General features: G+C 42.0%; 1 protein-coding gene across 1 annotated transcript in view; it reads left to right on the top strand.

The window, feature by feature from the left end:
- LOC136624674 (4-hydroxyphenylpyruvate dioxygenase) overlaps nucleotides 1–15,319 on the top strand; it is a 61,558-nt gene that overhangs the window by 26,708 nt on the left and 19,531 nt on the right. The window contains exons 7-10 of the mRNA XM_066598625.1: nucleotides 7,501–7,590; nucleotides 7,902–8,008; nucleotides 11,010–11,087; nucleotides 12,811–12,973. Of these exons, the coding sequence (XP_066454722.1) occupies nucleotides 7,501–7,590; nucleotides 7,902–8,008; nucleotides 11,010–11,087; nucleotides 12,811–12,973 (438 nt within the window). The remainder of the gene's footprint in view (nucleotides 1–7,500; nucleotides 7,591–7,901; nucleotides 8,009–11,009; nucleotides 11,088–12,810; nucleotides 12,974–15,319) is intronic.

Raw genomic sequence — 15,319 nt, 5'->3', positions numbered from 1 at the left:
CTCCTAAAAAAAAACGTCCCTGAATTTACTTGTAAATAACTTGTCTAAGCGCAGATGGATGTACATCCAGGTCTTTAACAATGTTTTTGTAGTCTTTTCAAGCTTGATAACATCTCCTGAAAGTTATTTGAAATGCGGCATGGTTCACGAGAACCTGTTTTTCTTATAGAGCAGATGTGTCAGTAGCCAGGCTTTATGTATTTTTATTTAATGGGCAAAGCATATGCAACACCCATACTTCCAATCTCATCTCCTTAACTGAAACACCTTTTGGCAATTATCTCTTGGAGAAATCATTAACAATGAGGTTCACTTTTTCTTCATGCAAATCTAATTTTTAGCTGCAGGAAACAGGGTAAGGGATAACTTACTGACTGGGACCCCCACTAATTTAAAGAACAGGTCTGTGCAGTGTCCTCTCAAATGAATGGAGTGGTGGTTGAGGGATAAATTGTGTAAATGCGCCTACACCCTCGTGAAGCCAGTTTTCATGCTGCAGTAACTGTATGTGGCTGAAATCCCACTTACGATGGCCACTGGCCTCTAAATTTTGCTGCTAGAAGTGCAATATTACCAGCAAAATTTGGAGGCCAGTGGCAATTGGTAATTGCAGGTGGAATGTTAGCCACATGTGATAGTCACAGCATGGAAAACCCAGTTTTATCATTTAACACAGCTCCCTCACTACTTCTCTGTTTGTTCTAATCAGATTAGTTCATTTGTTGCAGAAATTTCTACAACTGTCCCAATATTCTGAAAAGAGATCCATGTACATGCTGCAGAAACATTCCTGTTCAGATATTTGGAATGGATATTTCAGTCATGGAACCTTATGCAACAGCTCTGCCACATGTAGACATACCCCTAAAGAGAATCTGCAGCCGCCAAAAATCGGAACTACAGTATTTATTTAATAGCTTAAAGTTTACCATTTCCAAAAACTTTTGCTATGCCATAGGGATGTCTCAAAAGTTTTGATCAATGGGGGCCCTGGTGATGAACCCCCCTACAGCAGAAGTGCTCATCTGAGTGCTGTCTCTGCTCACTAGTTGAAGACGTGGTGCCCGCAGCCTCCAGATCCCTCCAGAATCAAACTTATGACACATCCCTATGACATCTGTACCAATATGAAGGCCTCTCCAAAATAAGGAATCGGAAAGCACCAATTATTGATATAAAAACCAAACAAACCAAGATGTTCTAGGCTCAAGAAATACCATTTATAAAATCCAAAATTTTGTATACATCATCAAGAACAAAGCTGGAAACATACCTATAAGACATTAAAAATAAAAGTTACAAATAAGATGAGTCCCACAACACCTCTCCATATGACACACAAAAACTGCCCAAATAATAGAAAGTAAGTACAATCCCCCAGAGATTCATATCAAAGGATATGAAAGAAGTACAATCCCCCAATCCATATGTATACATACACAAATATAACCATAGAGTGCCTAGTGGATGTGGATATAAACATACATATCAACATATAGGGAGGGAAACGAAAACAAAACAAAAAAAAACATTTGGGGGAATGAATCCATTAAAGAGAATGGATTTCATACTACTGAGAGTTTTGTGCGCATCACACAAGACCTGTGCAAGAATATCATTCATGTGAATAAGCATATCCTTGTGCCCTTAACAGAGTCTTTGTATTAAGGTGCCCATTCACCTCCAGAAAACCCCCCCAAAAGGATCAGACATTGAAATTTACCTTCCCCGACTCTCCTTACTCACCAAAATCATTTGTCGGAAGGTCAGACTGGCAGGTACAGGTGACTTTTGTCTAATGTGCATGGGGGTCTTAATGGAAACCTGTCACATCTTGTAAGCCCCATTAACTGAAATTATGGGCTCATAGGAGGGGGTCTGCAGGTCCCTTTATTATATACAGTGTGTGCGAGAACAGGAAGGCAAGCGAGTATAAAGATCACACCCCTGGACTCAGTGGCCCCTTTCCTATGAGCCCATAATATTAGTTTTGGGGGTTCATAGAATGTGACAGATTTGCTTTAATACCCTTATTCAGTTAATTGTTTTCCCTTTTCTGCCCAGCTCCGTAATAATAAGTTACCATCCTGAATAAACTTCTTCCCAGAGAGACACTCTTACAGCGCTGGTATCATAGCCGCCTTCCTGACCTAACGGCAAGGAACAAATCTCCATCGTTTAACCCCTTCCAAACCATAATCGGACACCACAGGCATGCATTTGGGGTCCAAGCCTTATAATGGCACTAAGTAAACAGTCACTTGAAGGACCCTAGAGCTGAATTTTTCCTATTTCCAAGTTTTCGGGCATACTTGGGTACAAAAAAAACCCAGAAATACTGGTAGATTGCCATATCATTGTAGGATTTGCTATACCGTCATCAGAGAGGATTTTTAAGAAGATTGCACAACTATGATGGTGGGCAGGAGGCCCATAGAATTGCTCTTCTTATACAAGAAACCAGCTTCTGTCTAGATCTGTCTCCAATCTACCCTAAAATGATGTGTAAAGAGAGTACAACTTGACCCACAAACAGCAGGGCCTCATAGATCTACTAGGACGAAAAAATAGAAAAAAGTTATATGGAGGTATTTACTAATTCCCTTTCGCCAGAATTCTGGAATCAAAAAGTCCCAATATCAATGTAATTGATAGTTTCTGCCAAAAATTGCAACTTTTTGAATTTTTACGCCTCTTTAAAAATAAACAAAAAAAAGAAGTGTGGAACTTGGTCACAGTTGGTATTGATGCTGCCGGCCATCACACTTACTATAATTTACACTAGAAAACTAGGGATAATTAAGGCGAAATCGACACAGTCTCAGGCGGCCTGATTGTGTCAGGCAGCATACTTTCCTTTGCTTTTAATTCCCAATCATTGCTACAAGGCTTGCATAAAGAGTCTTACTTTGGCTTGCAGGAATGCTGCCTTCCAATAGGTGGCACTGTGGAGGTATTATTCCATCTCCCTTATTTGCATATTACCCAGAGCAGCATGAATGGCCTTTTGAGTCTCCTCACTCACCGTCTAAGTGCTCTCCCTAAGGAGAAAAGATAGCGTTTATAACCCCATCCCAGGCCTCTAACAAGCAAAGCCAGACTCCTACTATACACTGATGAAGGGCAAATACCCTGAAAGAGCTGTCTGTACATTGAGTCTGGCTTTGCTTTTAATTCCCAGTCACTGTTACAAGGCTTGTATAAAAAGTCTGACTTTGGCTTGCAGGAATGCTGTCTTCCAATAGGTGGCACTGTGGAAGTATTATTCCATCTCCCTTATTTGCATATTACCCAGAGCAGCATGAATGGCCTTTTGAGTCTCCTCACTCACCGTCTAGGTGCTCTCCCTAAGGAGAAAAGATAGCGTTTATAACCCCATCCCAGGCCTCTCACAAGCAAAGCCAGACTCCCACTATACACTGATGAATGGCAAATACCCTGAAAGAGCTGTCTGTACATGGAGTCTGGCTCTGCTTTTCCTTTGGTGCATGTGCTTTTTCAGGTACGTTTAAAAAAAAATTGCAACTTTTTTTTCTATGGTATTCATGGTTATTTGTATTAAAATCAGATTGCACTCACAATCATGCGAGTGCAATCTAATTTGTCTTACTTTAAATTGAGCTATAGTCTTCCATGGGCGATTTTCATCCAAAAGTCGCACCAAAATAGGACATGCAGCAATTTTATTTTTTAACTCTAGCTTTCATTTAGAGTTAAATGAAAAAAAAAGCCCATGTGACTACGCCCATTCAAATGAATGAATTCTATTTTCATCCGTTTTTGGACTGATTTTTTTCAGTCCGCAAATCGGACATAAGAATCGTTTAAATAGTACAAAAGATAACCGCAGCGGAATAAGCCGATTTCAAAACCTGCGCCAAATGTCTCGGGACATCAGTTGCGGAAATTTCACAGACGTTTTGTGCAGTCCCACTGCGGACATTCCACCCTGTGTGAACCCAGCCTTATAGTACAAGTCATGGAGGAGATCTCCAAAAAATAGTCTTCACATGGTGTGTAACTTCATGGATTCTAAGATCTGCAGCATGCCCATTTAAATCCACAGCAGATGTGCACCAAAAACCACAGCAAAATCCGCAACATTTAGGGGCAGATTTGGCCCCTGCGGATTTCCAGCGGGTTTCCTATGCTGTGTGAAGCTGCCCTAATGGTACCATCACACATGGCATTTTCGCTGTGGGCTTTCTGTAGCAGAAAACCGGCAGCAAATGTGCTGGAAATCCGCAGTGGGCATTTTTCTAAAACACTGCAGATTAATTGCAGAAATGTCCTGCTGCATGTGGAGGAGATATGTGAAATCTCCGCATGCCTTGTACTGTAAATGATGTGGAATTTCCCCACGCCATGTGTGAAGATGGCCCAAGGGTTAACATCAGCAAGAGATCTGCAACAAAAACTGCTACGAATTCCAGCAACCTTGCTGTTGTGAAGAGACTGCAGCAGATTTACTATGTATGAAGCCTACTGAAACTGTAGGGGACCCACATTCCCTTTCCCCTATGTACATAATCATGGTTAGAAGTAGTTTTGAAGCACACAGTATACTTACAATTCATTAGTATGACCAGCAGATGGCAGGATAATGTAATACATCAGCCATAAGTCGGTTAATGCACTTCACTAGAGAGCAGGCGGAAGAGCAGTTCTACCAGGTTTTGTATACTCAGCAGATGAAAAGGGAGTGTAAGGCTGGGGTCACGCGGGACGGAATGACCACACCGAAAAACCGCAAGATTTCCGTGGGATAAGCATGGCTTCAAAACCTGTGGCCTTTAGCCGGGGGTTTTGGAGTGGCTTCACCGCCTGCATTTCCGCTGCGGCCATCTCTTCCCATAGAGAGGCCGCTGCGGAAATGAAAAAAAGAACTGACATGCCGCGTCTTTGTTTTCCGTGATGCAGCATGCGGATGAGATTTTTTGCAAAATCTCGTCAACTTTGCTGGCTAATTCCGGGATTAGGCGTCGCGGGCGGAATTGCCGTGTGGACATTCCGCGGCAATTCCGTCCCATGTGAACCCAGCCTAAAAGAGCCGACCGCATACAATGCTTTGCAGGGACCGACCAGCAAATTCAGTGTGTGTCACAAAGACATCCATACTTATGGAGTTACTGGTGTTGAGCCAACAGAACCAGTAGAATACGGTTTCAGATCGAACTTTGTTACAAGTTCAGTTTGGCACGAGCCTCAATGTGGCTTATAGCAATGTTCCACCCAAAACAGGTTTTTACTGGTTCGGCTTGATGAACACTGGTCTATAACAATGGGGGGGGGGGCTTCACACTGATACATTTGCGTGTATACTTGCACGCGCAATATGTAGAGAATAGAACCCTCTTGTGTGCACAGAAAAAATCCCAGCATGCTCTATTTTTGTGTGCATTTGCAGAGTACCCATAGATGTTTATAGGAGGTGTGCACATGTACACGCAATATGCTGCGCAATTCTGTATAAAAAAAGAACACATCTAGAGCTCATTAGGCAAAATAGCCTTTTAAATCAGGACGTAGTAGTGTCCTACGTAGAGATGGGAAGGGCTGGGGAAAAAAAACTAAAAAATTGGGGGGGGGGGGAAAGTTTTTTCCCAAGCTATTTTTTGTGTTATATAGTTTGAATACTATATTATTTATAATTGGAAAATGACATATTCTACACACTTTTTTTTCTAGGCTTTCTGGAAAAAAACAAGGGGAAAAAAACTTTTTTTTCCCAAATGTTCTGTTTTTTTTCCCAGGGCTTCCCATCTCTAGTCCTGTGAGCAAAAAATCCTGCCCTGCATGTGCAAAAAGTACGGTAAAATACTCTGATACGCACGCAAATCTACCTCATTCATAGAGCAAATAGGCTGCACTGAAGTGTGCGCAATTGTGCATGCACTCGTGTAAAGGAGTCCTCCGAAGCATACAGGGCTTTTATGGCTCTTAGACAGTGTTATACACCAGCTTAAGGGGTTTTGATGAACTCCTGGTTTGGTTCTAATTCAGAACAAACATCTTTTTGGAACAATCTGCGAACCTGCTGAACTGAATTTTCAAAACTTGGCTCATCCCTAGTAGTTGGGCCACATTCACATCCGCATCAGAGCCTACGCTTAGAACCTCCAACACAGAGTCAGTAAAAAGTCCCAAATGAAACAGCACGGAAAGCTGCGCTATTCCAGAGGGCATAACAGAAGCCGGACGGATCCCATTATAATCAATGGGCTCCATTCAGCGCCGCTTGATTCTGTCATAAGATGAGTGAGTTTGCCTTAAGGGAGCAGGAAAACAGAATCCTAAACATATATGTGAATGTGGGCTTAGTGCCAACAGCAAACACATCAATCAAGTGTGGTCTGAAGAAGATATTAAAGGTGTTTTCCGACTAATATAAACATTGGTGGCAGTGGGGCGACACATAGATTACAAAGAAAAACACAGTACTTACCTCTCGCTGCCACGTTACTCACTCACCGCCAGCCTTCTGTTTACTTCAGGCTGCAGCGGTTGCATGGTGGTTTACCCCCGTGACCACCGCAGCCAATAGAAGACCCCAGTAGGGACTGAAACACTAGGTATTTCCATTAAAACTGTTCAAACGGTCTAGAAGCAAATAAACTCTTATGTACATACAAAACCAGTCATAAGCAGTATGAATCGATGAACCCTACCCGCCAGGTGTGAACTGGTGGAGGTGGAGTAATAGTGTGGAGAAGGTCTTCTTGGCACACCTGGGTCTTCTGATACCTGTGGATGAAGGACACAAAGAACTGCTGTAGTACTGAGGGTCAAGGGAAGTCCAACGCACTACTAGATGGGTGTCTCTAATAAAGCGCCATTCATGTTTGTGTAACATCGCTATACCGTTCCTAGCGGGCATTTACTATTGACAACCTATTCTCACGTTAGTAATTTGGCTGTAAATTGACCACAATGAGGAGCTGAGAGTGTAATAGAAGGCATGGCTCCCATTGACTCCAAGCCTTCTATTACACTTTAAGCCCTGACCAGCAGTGTGGACGTCTGGCCCTGCTGTACTGACAGGGAGCCCAAGGATCACGTAATTGACATGACGGGTATCCTGAGTGGTAGACCCCTGCCAATCAACTATTGACGACTTATTCTGAGGATAGGTCAATGCCTCGAATACCCCTTTAAATCATCTATTAAGCTCTACTCTCACTTCCATTATCTTTCTTTGACACATAGTTAATAGCTGAAGTTTTGGTTGCAACCAAGAGATCTCAAGCCCATCATCATGTCCTCCTTACAGAGGTGCCCCATTTTTGAAGTCCCCGTGTATAGGCCAGCAGTTCCAGCATTTCTGGCTAGCGTTGCACTTGTGTGGCACCCGAATGTGCATAAAAATGACTGCTATCAGAAATCTGGGGTTCTATCTCCAAGCAAATCTATCTTTTCACTGCATTGCATATGTTATAAATTATGTCCCACTGACGTTTATTCCTGCTATTCTCTAACTCCTTGAACCGAATGACTTTAAAGAAAGCCAAGGAGCGTGGAGCTGTAGTTGTGAAGGAGCCTTGGATTGAAGAGGATGAAGGTGGCAGAGTAAAGTACGCAGTCCTACAGACGGTATGTTTTGACTCTGGCTCTAGGGTTGATTGAATTATCAATTTCTCTTTTCTGACACCAGATATTATGGAGAGCTACTATTTGCTTCCCTTCCACCCCAGGCTCTGCTTTGTCCAGTGATTAAACTCTTTCCCTTTGATCACTGACTTCTCTCTGATGAGCAGGTTTTCCCTTCTGACAGTGACTGGGAGGGGGGACTTAATTTCACTTCCTAGGCTATTTGCCTAGAGCAAATTCTTTCTAGCAGTAATGATAGAACTGGTAGCTGTTGTATACACATGCTACTATTGCACTTTTTTTTTCTTTTGCAGTATGGAGATACTACACATACGCTCGTTGAATACCTGGGGCCATATCAAGGTGTCTTCCTCCCAGGTTTTAGAAAGCCTCTGTACACGGACCCAATTTTATCTTCATTGTGAGTGAGACTGCAGTAACATGTATAACATTGCTGAAATCAGCTTAACATGTGCAAAGCTTCATGCAAAACTATTTCAAACATTTGTCTGTAGACACGACTAATGAATATATGGATATTGACGCGTTTCATAGGTTTAATATAATATGGATGTTATGCAGCATTTGTTATATATTCCATCGATGACCATAGAGATCTATAGATATTTTGCTATGCAGTACACAAGTGGCCAAACTCTTATGTCCTTCTGTTATTATACTAGGCAGAGGTCCTAACAAATGTTTTCAGTGGGCAGTTACCATAAATCCAATGTAATGGGCCTCATTTCTCTGTCATATAGATAATTTAAAGGAGTTGTCCAGTTGTAAACTACTGAAGGCCTATCCTTAGAATAGTAGATCACGAGGGATCCTTACCAATCAGCTGTTCTAAGGTGTACTAAGCTAATTTTGTGCAGTTCTGTTCCCACTGCACTGGCAAGGCTTGGTAATACAGGCACTGAAATGAATTAGCACTTGGCCTGCAATTCTAACTCAGGCCACTATGGTGTGAACGGAGTTGTCTGCTTCCTGAAGAAATCAGCTTAGCGCACAAACGCATTGGTCTGGTGAACACAGCTGATCTACTATCGATGACCTATCCTCTGGGTAGACCATCAATAGTTTACAACTAGACAACTTGTCTAGGTTTGAAAAATCTAAAATTCAATCACTAAAGGACCCATAGCAGCATGGTAGTATGGTCAAAATCTAACATATAGTGTACAGAAGTGATATAGTTAAACAGGTCAGCATTCATCATTCTACCTTTCCCCAATGAATGGTCTTACTGGTTTCCAGTAATAAGATCTGATCCCATTTTTTGAAGAAACAAAAATACAGTTAGGCCTTACATGGACTGCAAAAACCGCCTAACATTTCATGCATATGAATGCATTCAGGATCTGTGTGTGATACCGATTTCCAAATTCCTTTGGCGGCATGCATATTTCTTTAGTTACTTATACAATCAGTAGGAATGTGCAAGGTAGAAGCAATGTCAAATTACCATTCGGCCGCATTCTATCATGAGACGGGCTGTGTTCACACCACCATCTGCGTATGCTGGTCCATAAGCCCTGTCCTTTTAAAATCTGCCAGGCAAGCATATATATGCATCTTTTTAAATATAAAAATAAAATATATATATATATATATATATATATATATATATATATATAGTACAGCTCAACCTACTACATTTTCTTTTATGGTGAACTGCACTATTAAAAAAAAAATAATAAATTTATACCATACGGTATACTATGGAGGAGAAAATTAACTCACCTTGAATGTTGACAGCCATCTATGCATGGAGGAATCCCTGGGTGTGACTGGATTCTATACTGATAAGGGGCAAACACTCTGAAACAGCTGTCTGTGTATTAATTCTGGCTTGGTTTTAATTCCCAATCATTGTTATAAAGACCTGTATAAAGGGTCAGACATTGATTGGAAAGAATGCTGCCATCCAATAGATGGTGCTGTAGAGGTATTGTTCCATCTTCCTTATTTGCATATATTTCCCAGAGGAGCATGCGTGGCCTTTAGAGATGAGCGAACGTACTCGGTAAGGCCGGCTCCACCACGCCACGCCCCACAGCGCCCCAGAGTACTTTTCCCCGAGTAGTGAAGTACTCGAAAATCGCGGTGCTCGATTGCGAAATCGCCCTTACTGAGTACGTTCGCTCATCTCTAGTGGCCTTATAAGTCCTAATTAGCGATGAGCGAGCATACTCGCTAAGGGCAATTGCTCAAGTGAGCATTGCCCTTAGCGAGTACCTGCCCGCTTGAGAGAAAAGGTTCGGGTGCCAGCGGCGGGCAGGGAGCTGCGAGGGAGAGCGGGGGCGAACGGAGGGGAGATCTCTCTCTCCCTCTCTCCCCCCCTGCTGACTGCCGCAACTCACCGCTCCCCTGCGCCGGCACCCGAACCTTTTTTCTCGAGCGGGCAGGTACTTGCTAAGGGCAGTGCTTGCTCGAGCAATTGCCCTTAGCGAGTATGCTCGCTCATCTCTAGTCCTAATGTATTGTCTCTCCGTAAGTCCTTATGGAGAGACAATACCTCTCGCCCTGCATTCTATTAAGCAGCGTTCAAAGCCAGTAAACTCTAGCATCCGGTATCATTAAAACTAAAATGACTAATCATCGGAAACACCTAGGGAATGTAGTAGTGTTGGCATCGTCTGTGTATGGGTATCTGTTAAACTGCAAGATCAATAAAGAAGAGGTTTAATGTAATGGCAGTGGATGTTGGAGTTGCTTGCTTTGGAGACACTATACTATAAGCTGAGTGTAGCCCTTAGATGAGATGTGCACAGAGCATAAAAGTGGTTGCCCCGTCTTATTTAAATCCTAAGGAATTTTCTAAATGAGAGGTTTCTACTGTCCGGAGCAGAAGACCCTCCTTGTTAGTCATGGGTTGTTTAGAGTTGTCATGGCACTTAATACAGTTGACAGGAAATGGTCTGTGACAACCACAACACTGCCAAGCACTAGAATCTCTTCCTTCACCTGCTGAATGCACAATATCCGTAAGAGGCCCCATCAATATTCAGTAAATGAAAGCTGTGAATTTAGGACACTGGTTTCACTAAATTCCAATGAATTGCTTATTATAAAAAGTAATCTAGCTGAACAAAAGGGGGAAAAACCAACACATTTTTTGCCATAGCCAACGATGGACAAATCAATGGAAGAAAAGGGGCCATTCACTGGATTAACTAACCTGATCGCCTGTTCCATTTGTCATAATACAACTCCATTTTCCATTATTTTGACGGTGATCCTCTACATTTTGAGAGCAGAGTGTATAATTTCAACCACATCAAGGAGTAACGCCAACACCCTTAGATACAGAAAAGATAATATTTCTAGGAACTGATGAAAATCTGTTTGCTGGTAACAATCTATGGGAAACGCTGTGCACCATATTAATGGGTAATGCTTCTTTGTCTTCCTCACAGGCCTTCAGGTTGCCTGAACTTCATTGATCACATTGTAGGAAACCAGCCTGATAATGCTATGGAGCCCGTGGTGAACTGGTAATGTACAAGTATAGACTAGTACAAAGGTCTCTCCATACTGCACACTACTTCTGCGGCACAATGCATTGCTGATCTACTCTATGTAGTGTAGAGTTGTAAAGAAATGAAAAAACATGGTGGCTTTCTTCCAAAAACAATGCCACCCCTGTCCACTGGTTGTCTGGTATGGCATCTCATTGAAGGGAATGGGGCCGAACTGCAATACTGCAGACAATTTGCAGATAGGTGTGGCAGTGCTTTAGGAAAAAAAAAACATCATGCCTTCCTGTATATTTCCTTTAAACTAAAAATTCCACCTTTAGACAAGTTTAATAATCTGCAATTGGTTCATCCAACGCTGCATTGATTGGCTCAGCAGCGCTTGAGAACCAATCACAGCCATCGCGTTGTGGAGGAGGGATTGATAATTTGGCCAATCAATGCTGTGGCTCATCCAATTCATAAATCCGGCCTCCACAACGTGATGGCTGTGACTGGTTCTTGAATGCTGTTCAGCCAATCAATGCACTGCTCGATGAACCAATCACAACCATCACATTTGTTTACCAAGTACTGCATTGCTTGGCTGAGCAGCACTTGAGAACCAATCAGAGCCATCACTTCCTGAAGGCGGGTTTTATGAATCCCGTAACCAGGAAGCGATCTTCTGTGGGCGGCCAAGGACTTAAGCAAGCGCTCTGGGGCTCCCTTCCCGAGCCCGCTAGGTGAGTATAATAAGATATCCCTTGAAAATAAGACCTGGTGCCTCTTTATGGGGCAAAAATTAATATAAGACAGGGTCTTATTTTCAGGAAAATTGGGTATTAGAAATCTATGAAATTGTAACATTTTGGCAGGGTTCTCCTTCCAAGAGTATAAGTGCTGTAAGAGGTTGTCCAGTTTTGGGGAAAAAAAACATTTTACTAGAACCTGTTAGGGTCCTGTGTTCAGGATTCTTCTCTCTTGATAAGGGTGATCTGGACGATCCCCCTGTCATGCATTACACAGACAACCCATTAATTTGAATGGGCCATGTGTATTGCCTAATTTTGCCTGCGGTGGTGCTACAAGGAAAATTGGAGACTTTCTGCCATGTTTCTCCTGAAATTACAGAAGAATGGTGGGGTGACTACAGGAGGCCATTTGTGATCAGCTTATTGTGAATGGTTTGGATCTTTCTAACAAGCAGGGGCTGTCCAGTGTGGAGAACCCCTTTAATGATATAACTACAGGGATTGGATCATTTTTTTAAAAATCCCCTCTATGTGGCTTGTACTGCAAATGCTGCGATTCCACCAGCAGAAATTCTGTGGCATTTCTACTACGTGAGTACTTCAGCCCAGCGCCATTTCTGTAGCTCTTATTGAAGTAGTGAAAAAGCATAGCACAACACTCTACGCCGTTTCTGCAACTTTGGAAGTTATGGAAACAGTGTAATGTGATGCTACGCCGTTCCTGCAGCTTCCATTCACTTCAATGAGAGTTATGGAATATGAACTGGACTGAAGTGCTTGGCTGTTTCCGACCGCTGGTCATAAACAGAGGGCTGTTTTTTTGCCCATCTCGACTACGAAAAGCCAAGATGGGAATGCCCCTTTAAGCAGCCATTACACCTGTTGGTTCTTTGGCTGAGAAATATCTGTACTGCTTATCTTCACGTGGGAAAAAAATGGGATGGACAAAATTATGTATAATGCCGAATGAACTAAGTAACAGATTTCCTTATTTCTGTGACCTTTAGGTATCAAAGGTGTCTGCTCTTCCACAGATTCTGGTCTGTAGATGACTCTCAGATTCATACAGAGTACAGTGCCCTGCGCTCAATTGTGGTGACAAATTATGAGGAGACTATAAAGATGCCAATAAATGAGCCAGCTCCTGGAAAGAAGAAGTCACAGATACAGGTACAAACCATTGTACTAAGAGTTCCAGATAGTTCTGAAAGATTTTAATATTCACTGCCTATCCTTAGGTTAGGCTATCAATGTTGGACTGGTGGATGTCTCTACCATGGGGTCTCCATCAACCAGTACAATGAAGAGACCATGGTGCAATCTCTTTCATTGTTCACACAGCTAATAGACCACATACACAGCAGTATCTGGTACTGCAGTAGATTTCATTCAAGTAAACAGGATGAACAACAGTACCAGGCACAGCACCAATATGGACAAGCACTGTGTAAAAGGTGTACTGACTGATGAGGGTTCCTGAACCTGGACTGCCACCTATCAAACATTAATAGTCTATTCTAATGATAGGCCATCAATGGTTAAAGGGTACCTCTCCCCTCCAAACAGCAACATAAACTAAGTCACAGGGAGCCGGGAATGTATTTTTATACTTACCTGCTCTCTTGTTCTCCATGCTGTCCCGCGGTGAACTTTGCACGCGGTCTGAAAATCTGTTTCACACATTCCCATAGACTTCTATGGGAGAGCGCAAACATAGCGGTCTGAAGGGACAGATTTTTGTGTTGTACGTGGACTTCACTGGGGAACAGCATGGGAACGGGAGAGTGGGCAAGTATATATATATAAAAAATAAATAAAAATACGTCCGACTTTACGTCGCCTCCCTAAACAGAACCATAACTCAATTTATGGTGCTTTAGGCAGGTGACCGGTTCCCTTTAAAGAGAACATATCAGCTCCCCTGACTGTTTTAATAAATACTTTGTATTCTTCAGGAAATTAAAACTTTGGAGCAACTTTTCTTGGAACTCTTATCTTGTGCTGATCCTATGTCATTCCTCCTAGAAATGTATAGACAGACAACAGTAGAGGCGCCGGGCACCGTCTGATACTGTCTTATCAATGTTGTTAGTGCCAAAGTGTATAAAGCCATTTTGAGAATAGGATTGGTAACACCTAGTTGTCAATGTAAGCAGCACCAGCCAATCAGAGCACAGCAGCATGTAGTGTTTTAGACCACTTATGCACTACCAATGTATAGAGTTCATTGGGGAGCTAGAAGTGTTGAGGTCATCTTGGTTTCTTCAGGACCAGAGGGTTGCTGAGCCCGTTTTCCCTGGGGCCAGTTTTGGCCTTCCTGACCCGGCCCCATTTTTCAAATCTGTCATGTTTCACTTTAAAATGGTAATAACCTTGGAATGCTTTTACTTAAGCAAGTGATTCTGAGATCATTTTTTGTAACACATTGTACTTTGTTAGTGGTGAATTTTGGTGGATACGTTTCGCATTTGTAAAAAAAAACCTAAACATTTGCAGAAAATTGACTTAATTTTTCTGCTTAATAAACAACATTTATGTACTGTATGTTGGTACCATCCTGAAAAGGTCTTAGTATTTATTTTGCGTGTCAGAAAGCGTGGAGTTCTATCAGCAAGTTTTGATGAAAATATCCCAAATCTATTTTTCAGGGGCCAATTCAGTTCTGGGCGTCACTTTTAGAGCCCCATATATATTAGAAACTCCCATAAATTACCATAATTTTAAAAAAGCGCACCCCTCAAAGTTTTCAAAACAGCATTCACAAATCCTGTTAACTCTTCAGAGGAAGTAAAGCAAAGGAAAGGATACATTTGAAAATTTCCTTTTGCTTGCAAATTTTTGATTTGAATATTTTTTTCTGAAACACAAGAAACGTTAGCAGATAAACAAAGCGCAGGATTAACCCTGAAACAGCCGTTTTTAGGAGTATCCCACATGTGGCTCTAGTGTATAGCATGACTCAAACGCTGCCCTCAGAAATTAAGGAGTGCCTTGTGAATTCTGGAGCCTCCATTTTCTTGGCCTAACTTTTCAATCCTGAGAACCATAATTTGTATAATTTTCCATTTATGACGCGGGGTTGGGGCTTGTTTTTTCGCGGGATAAGCTGATTTTCTCATTGGTACCATTTGGGATGCAGACAATATTATTGATAGTTTTTATAGCGTTTTTAGGAGCTGAGCTGTTAAAAAGGTGGGAAAGGGACTTGTTATGTGTATAGCGCCAACTTATTCCACAGCGCTTTCAGGTAATTTATTTATTATATGCAGCCCAGGCATTGTATAGAAATTGTATCTGGTAACCATATGGTATGACTGATACGTTATCCAGAATCTGCGGCTTCAGCAATACAAAAGAAAAAAAAAAAAGGAAAAAAATATATGTGTGTGTGTGTATACATACACACACACACACACACACACATTTTTCTTGCATCGCCATATTTCGAGGCACATAATGTTTTTTATTTTTTTCAGGATGAGTTGACATGTTCATTGGTGCCATTTTGGGCTACAT

This window comes from Eleutherodactylus coqui, chromosome 4, assembly GCF_035609145.1.
Source record: "Eleutherodactylus coqui strain aEleCoq1 chromosome 4, aEleCoq1.hap1, whole genome shotgun sequence".
Classification (NCBI taxonomy): domain Eukaryota; kingdom Metazoa; phylum Chordata; class Amphibia; order Anura; family Eleutherodactylidae; genus Eleutherodactylus; species Eleutherodactylus coqui.
The sequence above is the reverse complement of the archived record's forward strand: the minus strand, read 5'-3'. Positions and strand labels throughout refer to the sequence as shown.